This window comes from Euleptes europaea, chromosome 8 (genome assembly GCF_029931775.1).
Source record: "Euleptes europaea isolate rEulEur1 chromosome 8, rEulEur1.hap1, whole genome shotgun sequence".
NCBI classification, from domain to species: Eukaryota; Metazoa; Chordata; class Lepidosauria; order Squamata; family Sphaerodactylidae; genus Euleptes; species Euleptes europaea.
Window position 1 is genome coordinate 22,626,176 of NC_079319.1, and position 13,786 is coordinate 22,639,961.

General features: G+C 40.3%; 1 protein-coding gene across 2 annotated transcripts in view; it reads right to left on the reverse strand.

Annotated features, from left to right (window-relative positions):
* The window catches only part of ZFPM2 (zinc finger protein, FOG family member 2), a 378,561-nt gene that overhangs the window by 208,704 nt on the left and 156,071 nt on the right, over window positions 1-13,786 (reverse strand). For both annotated transcript variants that reach the window (XM_056854876.1, XM_056854875.1), the window contains one exon: window positions 9,196-9,314. In XM_056854876.1, the coding sequence (XP_056710854.1) occupies window positions 9,196-9,314 (119 nt within the window). The remainder of the gene's footprint in view (window positions 1-9,195; window positions 9,315-13,786) is intronic.

Genomic DNA, 13,786 nt, shown 5'->3' on the forward strand with positions numbered 1-13,786 from the left:
GGCTCAGGGTGGTTTGCAACAAGGTAAAAACATCATCGATGTGATAATATAAAACGTAAGACACAAAAATCAATATATTAGAATAAAATAGAAATTTACAACATTTAAAATATGGCTCTCACTAATCACTCACCCACCCCCGGCTGTTGAGATGGTAAATCAAATCTTACAGCATGGAGGAACTGCCACAAATCCAGCCTGGATTTGTATCCATATCATTTATCTTTTTTTTATATGCTCGGCCTTGTTTGCACACACTTCTGTTGTATATATAATTCTGAGCCTTGTCCCAAAGTGAGGATCAAAAATCTGCACATTGGGGTCAGGTACAAAAAGCAGAGAGGTTTCTATAAATCCTAAACTAGGGGTGTCAGACATGCGGCCCAGAGGCCAGATCCGGTCCCTTGAGAGCTCTTATCCGGCCGAGCCAGCCAAGGCAGCCACCCCCACCCCCAGGTCCTGATCTGGGCTGGTGGGTCCACGGCATGCTCGCCAGCTGAGGCAGCCATCCCACCGCCCCAGACCCAAGGTGTCAATGAACAAATACTGTTAAATAAAAGAAAATACTGTAAGAGTGTTATTGTTTTAAGCATGTTTACATTTTAAGTAAAAAATAATATTATTAATGGGCTTTACTTGTACCTTTTATAAAGTTTGTATCTCTGGCACCTGGCATTAAATTTTATGATACACATGGCCCGGCCCAACCAAGTGATATTTATGACATATTCGGCACTCAGAACAAATGAGTTCAACACCCGGGTCCTAAACTTTTAAAAATGCGGGTTTAAAAATCCCCCCAAATAGAGAAATGATTCCTGCACAAGAGGAAACATTGCAACTCAAATGGAAAAAAGCCGAATGAGATCTTGCAACACTATAATAATATTTACTGGTACAGTCAAACAGACCAGTAAAAACTACACAACAATAAACCTTGCGTGAACAATACAAAAAAGCATTTTAAAAAAATGAGACATATTAATATAAATTTTAACAACACTTTACATAAAAGTGGATGGAGTAGAAAAAAAGTGCAATAAGTACCAATAACATCATTCTAGCAGAGGTCTACGAAGCTTCCTATCTTGCAACACTATCATCTTTCAGTTTTTGCTGCCACACGGGATTATTGCGAGAAAAAAAGTACAGGGGAATCACTAGGACGGCTACCCTTAGGCTGCAATCCTGAAAGGGGGGGTGAAGGTCCTTAGGAACTGGCGTGTCCACGTGCGGGTGTAGGTGCAACCTTATCATGGAATAAAGTGGCACCTATGCCATCCCGGGAGCAAACATGCCAGCATCGAGGAGCCGCAGAGCTGCATCAGCCCCCCACTACCAGCACAGCCACGCCGGCAGGGAATTCCTGGAAGGGAAAAAGCCCATGCTGGTGTGCGGGTGGGGCGTTTCCAAAGCATTCTTGGGGGCAGAGCCGGGAACGCCCTTTTGCGCTGTGGTGATGCCTTTTTGGGTGGCGCAGCCTCACTGCAGTCAATGGGGCCATTTTTGAGTTTTTATTTTTAAATTGTTTTGAATTTCCTTTCAGCGTCCAAAAAGCCTCTGTGGAGGCGGCATGGCTGCGCCACTCCCGGCCACAGCCTAACTGCCCCCCCCTTCAGGAATGGCTTGCAAGTCTTTCTTATTAACAGCTCTGCCCTATACAGATAGACAACAAACACCCTCCCTTACTTTTATCTACCCCTAAAGATATGAGCATTTCTTCCCAATCTCTCCTTCCTCATGTCTCCCCCATCTTACTATCAAACGACAAAATTCATTTTCTTTGTGCTCCTTTTAAAAATATTTCCTCCTCCTCTTTTCCAATTACATTTTAAGGAAGAGACAGTATGTGGGGAGAGTGAGAAAGAGACAGAGGGAGGGACTCTTAAACCCTTCCTTCGTTGCTTGCAGTTTTTTCACAGATAAAGGCCTCAACTGTTTACCGCTCTCTTTAGTGGAGGGGTCAGGAGGGATTCCACCAAGAGTCAATGCACTAGAATTGGAGTGAATGGGTTGTTTAACTGTTCTCCCTCCCTGCCCATGGCCACCCCTGATTGACTTTGAGCCCATTCCTGAGGGGGGGGGAGTCAAACTGTGGTGGCCGGGACAGTGCAGCTGAGAAGCCTCCTCAGAGGCTTCCCAGCTGCCGTGGAGGAGGAAAAGGCCTTTTTTCCAAAATAAAAACAGGAAAAATAAAAACCTTGCACAGTAAGCTCTACAAAGTAAGCCAATTACAAAGCAGCATTTAAAGGGGCGGGGACTTGATTTGAGCTTGAAGACTGCTGGTGCATAGATTCTCAACAGGAACGTGTGGGTCTAGCGAGCAACTAACCTCAGGTAAAAACCCCATGCATAAATGACCTCAGGCACAAAGAGAAGAAAGAGGTCAGCAGTGCAATCCTAAGTAGAGTTACATGCTTCTAAGTACACTGAAGTAAATGGGCTTAGAATAGTGTAACTGTGCTTAGGAATGGGCTGTAAGTGGGTCAGTGCTCTGGTGTAAGGATCTTTAATTATAGACTAAAAAAAATGGTCTGGTACATTTCAGAAAGAATGCCTGCCTCCTCTTGCAACTACCTGCACCACTCTGGAAAGGTTTCACTCTCACTTGGAAACTGATGCTTGTAAAACAACGAAGATGGGCAATAGCTACATAAATGTAAAATGTTATTTGAAGTGCAGAAATGTGACACACTGAAGCGCAGAAATGTGACATGATGAAATGGGACATCTGCTTTATTGAGATGTCTCCCTAGGAACTGATTTAGCTTAATGATAATCATTGGTAATAACTACTGCTTAATTAGGATGGTATTAGCATAAATTCCACTTAATGGGGGTGCTTTTAGACAGCATCACATTATTAAAAGCTTGTTTGAAGCAAGGTATGGAGTAGGTATGAAATCGAAAGCTCTCCCCATTCGGTAAATAAGGTGCTAATACATTTTTCAAGGAAGAAAAAAAGAGGGGGGTATCATATCCACATATCATAAAATAAACCAAAAGTAACTGTTTTAACAAGGACCTATTCTGGGCGGTATTTACAGATAACAGACCACATGCCATTGGACAAACAAAGAAACGCAGACACCCCAGGGCTTTTCCATTATTCTATTATTATCAAAGAACAAGCACTCTGAAGGTGCCATGATTGCATATGACCTACCATGGACTTTTACAAGTAGCAAAGGCAGTATTTTTATATTTATTTATTACAAATATTCATGTACCCACCTTTCTACCAGACATCTCGGGACCCAACACAATGTAAAAACAATACAGTCTCATAAAACCAAGCACTAACAACAACACATTTTAAACTAGAACAACTTATGCCCTAACAAACAGGCTATTCCCACTTTGTCCAGGCTCAGGCTACCCCAAAACCTCTCTAGAACAACTCTGTTTTACAGGTTCGCCAGAAAAGTCAGGTGAGTAGGAGGCTGTTCCAGAGGCAGCCACTAAAAAGGCCTGAGTAGCAGTTTGGTTTATAAAAGTAAAGGTAGTCCCCTGTGCAAGCACTGGGTCATTCCTGACCCATGGGGTGATGTCACATCCCAACATTTACTAGGTAGACTACGTTTACGGGGTCAACAGCTGTGGATCACCACCAAGAGTGCCTCACTGTGTACCCTTGCAATTTGAACACTGTGCTCAGAATATTGTTACTAGGGTATTATCTTGTATGGAATACAATAAAGAAACTGATCTACTAGGAATTTTGGAGTTTGTTTGTAGTTCATCTGTAGCATCCCCCAGCAAATTATTCCCTTAAAATATATGACACAGAGAAGACAGGATATAAGAATGATTTCATCTCAGTTTCAATGGGTGAAGGAGCTGCTGAAGATAGAAAATCCATTGCAAAATACAATATCTGGGGCCACAACACTGTGAATTTCCCTGCCTTCTTCTAATGACCACCAAATAGCAGGAGGAACTCACTAATTTGTGGACCTTATTTACAGACAATACTTTCACTCTGAGCAGTGGCTCACCACAGAATAATAAATCCCTAAGGCAAATGTAGGATGTCACCTGGGCTGGATGGAAGAGTGGAAACATGTCGAGGGAGGGGAGGAAGGAAATAGCAGGAGTCTTTTGTTTTATCTGTCTTCAATATGATAGTTTAGTTAGTCTGTCTACTAACATCCTTAGATTGAGAGAATCTGTTAACAACTTTAAAAAAAAAAAGCTTAAAACAACCAGTCACACACAAAAGGCCTGTGTCGTTTTCCAGTAATTTAAAATGGATCTCTACAGTGGCAAGAGAGCCACTAAAATGAGTATTTTAACTGAGAAAAATTTACAAGTGGCTGGGCCTCTACAGATAACAGATTTCTGATCTGAACTGACCCAGTTACAGATTAGCACATGAATAATTTAACTGAATTTTGAACTTTGACTCTCCAGACAAGCCACCCAGTCATTTCTAATTCTAATTTCTATTTCATTAAGAAATCTCCTAGATGTAATAGTAAGAGCTTTGGCAGCAAACTTTCAGAAGCCCATTAACAGGCTTCTGCTATATCCCATTGGTTGCCTGGCGCCAAAAACTGCACTCCTCTACTCCCATAGATTCTCGCTCCAGCCATTTTGAATCCTCTTTTCCTTATCAGGCTGATACAGACCTGAATCATCCTCTCTTCCTTCTGACAGGGGGCTACAACAATGAGAGGGAGGGGTATCATACAACTGCTCATTGTTTCGCTTCACAAAACCCTGCCACGGGGCATAGATTAACACCAAAAAATAGATGGCTGCAGCCAAAGAAAAACATTTTTCAGAATGCCTCCACTTGATTAATGAAGTAATGGCACAGACTACTGTTTTACTTTCATCCTGTGTTTCCACATTCTTCTGCTACTTCTCCCTTTAGAAGAATTTGATTCAGTTGAGAACCTTTTCCATTTTTTTCTATTCAACAGGATATCAGTCCTTTAAAGTTCAGAAGAAGGGAGCAATCATTAATAATACGCTTCAGCTAATACCATACAGATATTAGAGAAGTAGTCAAGACAGTCTCTTGAAGAGAAAAGCAAAAGATACCATATAAAGATGACTTCACTTTTATTTGAGCAATTATTATACTTACAGTGCATTCCTGAGGATGGGGGCCGAATCACCTTAGGAGGCGACGTGACCCTTGCACCATGCAAACTGGCACGGACACCAGTGTAATGCCACTTGCACCAGCCCCCCGAGGGCTGTGGCACAGCGGTCCTCGTACGCCGGCTGGACCTCGCATCGGCGCAACTCCTCGCATCGGTGTCCCAGGAGACATTCCCAGGGCATTCTGGGGGGCAGAGCTGCTGGTAGGCAGCTTCCTAACCCTTTTCAGCCCGGGAACGCCCCCTTAAACAACAGCAGTGCTGCGCCAGCTTTTTGCTGGTGCAGCATCACTGTTTTCAATGGGGAACCCTCCTTTTCTAAATTTAACTTTTAAAAAGCCCTTTTCCCCCCCTTGCTGCAGCGGCCAAACATCTTTGGAAGCGCCGCAGCACTGCTACGGCCACGGCATCCTCAGCCGTTGCAGCTCTCAGGAATAGGCTGTTTGTAATTTTGTTTTAAAAAATCATCTAATGCAAGTTTCATGATCAAGCCATGGGTTCTTCCTAATATAATCATATTGTATTTTAAGATATTAGAACCTAGAGCTATATGACAAGTTGTAAATGGGGAAAGACTACTGGACCTTTGACAAAACAATAATAAATAATTGTTTTGAAGTATGTAACAATACATACTAAAGAAAAGAAAATAAACTGGCCCAGAATTCCAGAATTTGAGCTATCTACCAAATGCATCTACTTTGATTAGAAGAACCTCTGTTCCAAATTGGGACTGTCACAAATGAATCTGGCAACTTCCAATTTCAAGTCAGCACAATAGCCAAGCTAAACAAACCCACTAATTGAAAAGATCAGTAGATGCTATCATGTGATCCAGTAACTTCTCATGGTACAGGGAAGGGAAATTAAAAATAATAATAAAATTATGACTTTTAGTCTGAGTTTGCACATTTAAGTCAGTGCTTTAAAAAGTAACACAGCCTTATTTGGAAGGAACAGTGGGCAATGGAAATATATGTGCCTCTCTAGCCATTTCCTAGTGGTATCTTCACTTTTTGGAAGAGACTTTAGCCCAGTGAATTGGGGTGGGCATTCATTCTTACAGTTTAGGGTTCAAATTTCAGGGAAATCAACTAACCGACACATTGGTCGTTTTTTAACTTCAATGAATGTCTGCATGAGATTTCATAAAACTGCAGATGTGATGCAATTATCTGGCTTTAACAGCTCACTTACATTTTATGTTTTGCACACTGTTAATTTTATGATTTTTTTTGCCTCTTTAAAGCTACATGGTCATGAATATGCATAGTCACATATAACATGTGGTACAATTCCTAGTGTAGTTACTAGCTATACAATGAGACATAGCTATTTCCCATTCTGTGACATGATATGCCCCTTCTCACGTTTGGGATGCAGTGACCTAGCAACCTGCCAAGCTGTTTCCAGTCAGTAAAAGATATATACTATACCTTTCAGGAGATCAGAAGAAGCTAAAGTTTCCCTTCTCTTAACACACTCCTCTCGGGAGATAACCAATCAAGTAGCCAAATTTTGCCTCAGGTCTAGTGGGATTTGTAAACAGCGAATTGAAAACCTTTCCCCATAAAAGATCTTTCCTCCTCTTCTTCAAATCATCCTTCCCAGAATCATCAACTTTTATTATTTTATTTTATTACTTTAACCTAACTTTGATTTTTATTCAGAGCTGATATTGTATCAAAATAAAACTTGATTGATTGATACTCTACGTTTCATGTTGATTATCATGGCTAGAATAATTGGAACAAGTAAACAATCTCTTCTCTCAAACTTTTTGATATGGAATGGGATGGTATAGCCTTATCTGGCCAGATCTCAGAAGCTAGTAGAATCGGTACTTGGACGGGGGACAATCAAGGAAAACTCTGCAGAGGAAGGCAACGGCAAACCATTTCTGAGTCTCACTTGCCTTGAAAGCCCCTTGCTGGAACTGCAAGAAATTGGTTGCAACTTGATAGCGCACACATAAATAAACTTGTGGAAAATCAAGCAATTTCCTTCCTTGTTGTCTAATTTTATATTAGGATTTCCACTTTTCTCAATGGAAATCCCACGTTCAAACATCAGAGACTGGAATACAAGACATATTTTCAATAAATCTACAAAATATAAATGCAGAGCAGGAAGCTAAGACTATATGTATGTTTTTAACCTCCACCTTATTAGCCAAGGACAGCCTAATATGGACACGATACATTCTTCATCAACAATTGCTATCATGAAATATAAGGCAAAACTTTTAAGTCCTAAAATGGTATAAAAAAAGGAAGGGAGAATAAGAGAAAGGAGTGATGAAGAGCTAAATAAAGTACCAAGGAATGCCTTGCAGACAAAAACTTTCCATTCCATCTTGATCAGAATGATAATTTGTGAAGTGGAAAAGTATTCAAGGCTTTTTGTGAAAAGCTATAAATGAGAACAATGCAAACTATTTGACACCAGCATTCTGCCACTGTTATTATGTAAGTGTGAATCTTGACTAATTTATGAATCAGAAACATTTGGCACATCTCCTTCTGAGTTCATCTGCTAGAGCTTCCACCCACTGACCTCGTGTTAGCATACCCTGCTTAGGTTAATGGAGTCCAGGTCTTTGGCTCACAGCCTTCACAATTCTTCATCACTGCTGGCTGAATTGGACCAAGTGTCTGTTACTGTTGTTGCAGTGACAAATGACACTTCAATCAGTTTATTCAACGTACCCAACCTCTAAGTGTTTTGAGATGTATATTGTTAACATAATTCAAGATAGGAACTTGAAAGATCTAAAAAGTGTTTGACATCTGGCACAGTGACTCAATTAATTACTGTGCTGAATTAATTAGTCTGCTGGCTCCCCTGAGCCAACAACCACAAGTTTAAACTCACTCATAATATTACTTGGAATATGAACCAATTTAAAAGGACTATTCAGATTTTATTTGATTCTGATTAAAGGGAAAGAGTGGGTGATCTTTAGGCAAAAAAAAATGTCAAATTGCTACCACTCCTAACGTTACTGAGGATGGCAATGAAGACACCAAAATTAAGAGGTATGAAATGACAGATGAAAATTAAATTGCTAAATTTGGAGAATTACAGACTATTCCCCGTAAATGTTGTTTCCTTCCACCTACAGAAAGGAACAAGTACCCTTTGAACAGCATTGTACCCCTTTTTATTAATTAACAGTGCAATTCTATGCAGAATTAACTCTACTGATTTCAATTACCTCAGGCCAGCATAAGTTTGCATAGAATTGCACTTTAAATAACTCTCTCTGACGCCCATCATTTGTTCTATGATTCAAAATTAGAGTTTTTTGGAGATAACTTTGAAAATATGGATTTATTACCAAAAAAGTAAGTTAGAACCATGCATATATTTCAATTTTACATCTTATAGTTCTAGAATAATTCCATAGCTTTAAAAGATTGAATAACTATTTTGAATATTGGAGACTAGCAATGCTAGGGTTTTATTAAGTCCTAGTCCTGAAGAAATATCACCTGATGAAAGAGAATGCTCACTATCAATGATTAGCTAGACAAGGACAGAAGTGCAACCAAATTCTCTACATCATCATAAATTCAGATCAAAGTGGTGTGTGTAGCAAAGTTATGATGGCATAGTGACATCACAAACACAGAAGAAAACAGAGTGTGCAACACTGAATCTGGCAGTCAGTATGAAGAGTTTGGGTTTGCTAAATCTGGTATCAATACTAGGTACCAATACTTGGCTTTGCATGGCCAACAAAGCAGTGTCTTCTACTTGCTATGGTTAATGCATAGCAGGATCTGGAAACCTGATCAAGCCCCACTTCCAATTCTAGCGATGCACAGCAGGGTCACTGGGGTTGGGAAAACTCATACCTGGTCTGAATTTGGGTATGTTATCCATAGCACTAGACTGGTTCCGACATTTATACATGAACCAACTGCAAAAATCCCAAACAGCACTGACCATGAAAGTTAAATAAGGCACTTCCTCACTGTCTTTCCTAATTATTTCCCTAGACTTCTTTCTTTTTTAAAACAAGTGGCAACACTTAAAGAAAAGCTAACACTGCTTCAGCATTCAATCACTTTTAACATACCAACATGTTGTTATTCAAATCCATCTTCCCAGCAAATGGTCCCCATGTTGTTCCAACTGGGAGCTGCTGCCGACTCTGGATCCTCCGTTCTCCATCCCTCTGAAATACCTCCAACTCTCCTGAAAAACAAAGAAAATGAGCTTATAGTATTTCCACTTATGCCACACAACAAACACCTCTACTGTTGCATTTTATTTCTGACAACAGTGTTTACAAGGCCCATAAAATGACTGCACTCAGACACAAAAAGCTTTACTTAAACAGATTTGTTGCAATGGATACAAATAGTTTGCTGTTCTGATGTGTTCCCCTCCTTGTTCCTTCCTTTGAATGCAGAGCACAATTAAGGCTTTGGTATTTGACAAGCCTTGAAACAAATTCCAGTTCCTGCATTAAGACTGAATGCAGGTGCCATGGCAAATCAGAATTTTCGTTGTCCCCTACAAACTAGGATTCTAAATTTTGGTTTAATCCCAATTTAGAATCCTGGTTCGTGAGAGGCAAACAAGCTCCAATTCATTCAACTGCCTGTATTTGGTCATCAGTTTTATAAACACACAACCATGAATTTCATCTTGAAAATGTGTAGACTGTGCCTAATATAATTTTCAGAAACCTTAAAGGGGAAATATAGTTATGGCTACAGCTTCCTACGATTCTCGTTTAAGCACTAAATCTTACAATCAGTAGAGATAAAAACTAACACCTGGATATCTTCTAAAGGCCCATTCTGATGTGGGACCTGCAGTAGAGTATGTCCTTCTTGGATTGCTCTGGAAAAGTTAGAAAGCTGAGTTCATGTGGGAGAAGCAGGTAACATGACCATTATATTACACTCACAAAACTGGGACAATACTTCCATGTAAACAAACTGCGTCATATGTTAGTTCCATATCATCACCCTAAAGTTACTGGATTGGCATGAAGACATGCCACATCACATGGGAAGTGGCAGTGGCTCAGTGGTAGAGCATCTGCTTGGCCTGCAGAATATCACAGGTTCAATCCCAAGCATCTCCAGTTAAACTAACCAGGCAAGTAGGTGATGTGAAAGATCTCTACCTGAGACCCTGGAGAGCCACTGCCATTCTGAGTAGACAATACTGACTTTGATGGACCAAGGGTCTGATTCAGTATAAAGCAGCTTCATGTATTCACAACGGCAGCATAGAAAGGGCCTTAAGTTAACTACTTTGTACTTTCCATATAAGCTTTATCCATTTCATTTCAACTAGCTGATTTTTATGTTTTAGCATACTATTAGCTTCTCACCCTGAGCCTTCAGGCAGTAATCAGTTGTGGCACAAATTCATCAGTATAAACATACAAGAAGAGTGTTGACAATTATAACCAGCAGGAAATCCTATACTGTCTGTTAAGAGCTTTTAAAAAAATCAAAGTCTACATTCCTCAAAATCAGCCTGTTTATGTGTTTTAGATTCAAACCCACAAAAGTGAAACATCTTTAAAGGAAATATCAATTATCTTTTAAGCAAAGAAGTATTATAGAATATCACTGAGAATTCCAGTATGGACAGAAATTGTAAGAATAGTTCTTAGTGGCAAACGTGAATCCAAATTAAAATAATGTTTTAAGAGGGTTTTTTTTAATGTTCATGTTCATTTGACACTTTCCCCCAGCATTATGCCCTGGATAGTATTTTAAAAAGCCTGATCCCTTTTACATTCCATCCTCCACCTTACTAATATGCACAATCATAAGGAAACCAGATTATATTTAGAATGGTGGAGTGAAAACTGGTGAAAGGAACATTAATAATTTGGGATATGCAGATGACACCACATTACAGGCAGAAAATAGTGAAGACTTGGAATGATTATTGCTGAAGGTTAAAGCAGAAAGTGCCAATGCAGGACTACAGCTGAACATCAAGAAGACAAAAGTAATGTCTACTAGGGAATTACCCAACTTTAAGACTGACAATGAGGAAACTGAAATTTTTCAAGATTTTCTATTCCTTGGCTCCATCATTAAACAAAAGGGAGAGTGAAACCAAGAAATCAGAAAGAGATTGAGACTGGTTAGGGCAGCCATGAAGGAACTAGAAAAGATTCTTAAGTGTAAGGATGTTGTCAGAGTATCAAGTTGATTGTAATAATCTGATAGTAACAGCTGTGTGATAGCTGTCAGATCTGGGAGATCTGGGAGGTCAAGACGATGCAAGCAGAAGCAATAGCCTTGCTGGTACCAAAGTGAACTGCAGGAATCCGGATCTGGGCAGTTTGCTGATGCAATGCCTTGGGCAGGTCCACAGGTGGCCTAATTCAGATCAGGTGCAGTGGGTGTATGTAAGGCAATGTAACTATGATTCTGTAACCTATCCTATTTGGAAGAAGCCTGGAAGTAGTAGTGGAGTAGTGTACGTGATGGTATGTTTTATCTGTGCACTGTAAATAAAAGACACTGTTTCTTATAAAGCAAGACTTCTGGTGGTATGTCCTGGAGGAACTCCTAATCCACTTGCTTCCACGTCATGGGTGTGAAAGTGGGATAATGAAGAAAGCTGACAGGAAGAAAGTTGATTCATTTGAAATGTGATGTTGGAGGAGAGTTTTACAGGTACCGTGGACTGCCAAAAAGACAAATCAGTAGGCTCTAGATCAAATCAAGCCTGAACTGCCTCTAGAAACTAAAATGACTGAACTGAGGCTATTGTACTTTGGTCACATTATGAGAAGACAAGAGTCACTGGAAAAGACAATCATGAGAGGAAAAGTAGACAGCAGCAGGAAAAGAGGAATACCCAACATGAGATGGATTGACTCTATAAAGGAAGCCACAGCCCTCAGTTTGCAAGACTGGAGCAAGGAGGTTAACAACAGAGGATTTTTGGATGTCATTAATGCATAGGGTCGCCATGAGTTGGAAGTGACTTGACGGCACTTAGCACACCCACAATGGCAAAACACTAAGAAAAAAGCATTGATGCAATTATACATATTATTGATTGGTAGGAGGCTGTCCTGCCCCTGAAGGGAAAATCAGCCACTCAGATGAGCCTATAGGAGGGCTGCTCCAGCATCCAATCACCTTTGAGAAGAGGGATGAGATGTTGGACGGAACACAGGAGAAGGAGTTGAGTTCCACCTCAGGGAGAGAGCAGTGACACCTGGTTATGGCCTTTAAAGCTCTTTACAGCCTGGGACCCACATACTCTCCTTGTATGTTCCTGCACACCAACTATGGGCTTCAAGCTGCCACCTGCTGGCTGTTCCCTCACTCATGGTGGCCCACCTGGTATTGACCAAAGCCCAAGAGTTTTCCATCCTCACTGCTTTTCTTCAGTGTAATTCATGTGCATGTACGTATTGATAACAAAGACAAGAAAAGAAGAGAAAAAATATTCATATGAATGCAAATAAGTGAAAAACTGGACAGGTACAGCAGTCTATACAATATTTGGAAATTACAAAAGGAATAATGGAGAATTCCTAATGTATCAGTTGTACTTCAGAAATAAACATAAACACATGAAGCTGCCTTAGTCAGATAAACACATGAAGCTGCCTTAATCAGATCAGTGATCTGAATCAGATCATTGGTCCATCAAGGTCAGTATTTTCCAATCAGACTGGCAACATCTCTCCAGCATCTCAGGTCAAGATCTTTCACATTACCTACTACTTCATCCTTTTAAGTAGAGATGCCAGGGGTTGAACCTTAGATGTTCTGGTCACAAGGTAGATATTCCACCACTGAGCCACAGTCATTCCCTTATCAGGTACCAAGATCTGGTAATTCAACACTTGGAAATCCAAGAAGAAATTCTGGATGATGAAAAGTTTTGACGCATTCTTTTGGTGAAAATAACTGGTGGGAAAAACACTACCTTGCTACTTTTAAACATTTTTTTTTCATGCCGGTTTGCCAGCCCAGTACCGTGTTGTTTCAGAGGCTTTACAAGGCTTCTTCTTGCTCATTCTGAACCACGAACCACCTAGTAGATATGGTATCAAAGTGCCATGCAGTCAACACGTTTGGCTATCTGATAACAACAAAGCCTCTGTGCTGCTCTAGTTCAGATTGGAGAGGGGGATGGAGAGAATACAACCCCTGGTTGATACAACCAGGTGAACATGTAATCTTGGCATGCTGCCCTGGTGGTTTTGTTATGTGTTAGTTTTGCACTGCAAGATTTTCACCCTCATCTCCCTATAGGCACTTGTAATTAAACATTAATATGGAAAGAACTGACGTTCTGCCATGACAATTTATTTTACTTATTTAAATATTTATACCCTACTTTCCCCCCAATGGAGTGCAAAATTATATAGAAGAAGAAGAAGAAGACAACGACGACGACATAGTTTATCTAGATTTCAGTAAGGCTTTTGATAAGGTTCCAAATAGTATTCTAGTTGACAAATTGGGAAAATGTGGGTTAGATCCTATTATTGTTAGATGGATCTGCAACTGGTTGACAGATCATACCCAAAGAGTGCTTAGTTCAGTGATGGCGAACCTTTTAGAGACCGAGTGCCCAAACTGCAACCAAAAACCCACTTATTTATTGCCGAGTGCCAATGCGGCAATTTAACCTGAATACCACCCCCAGAGGGGGCCCAGAGG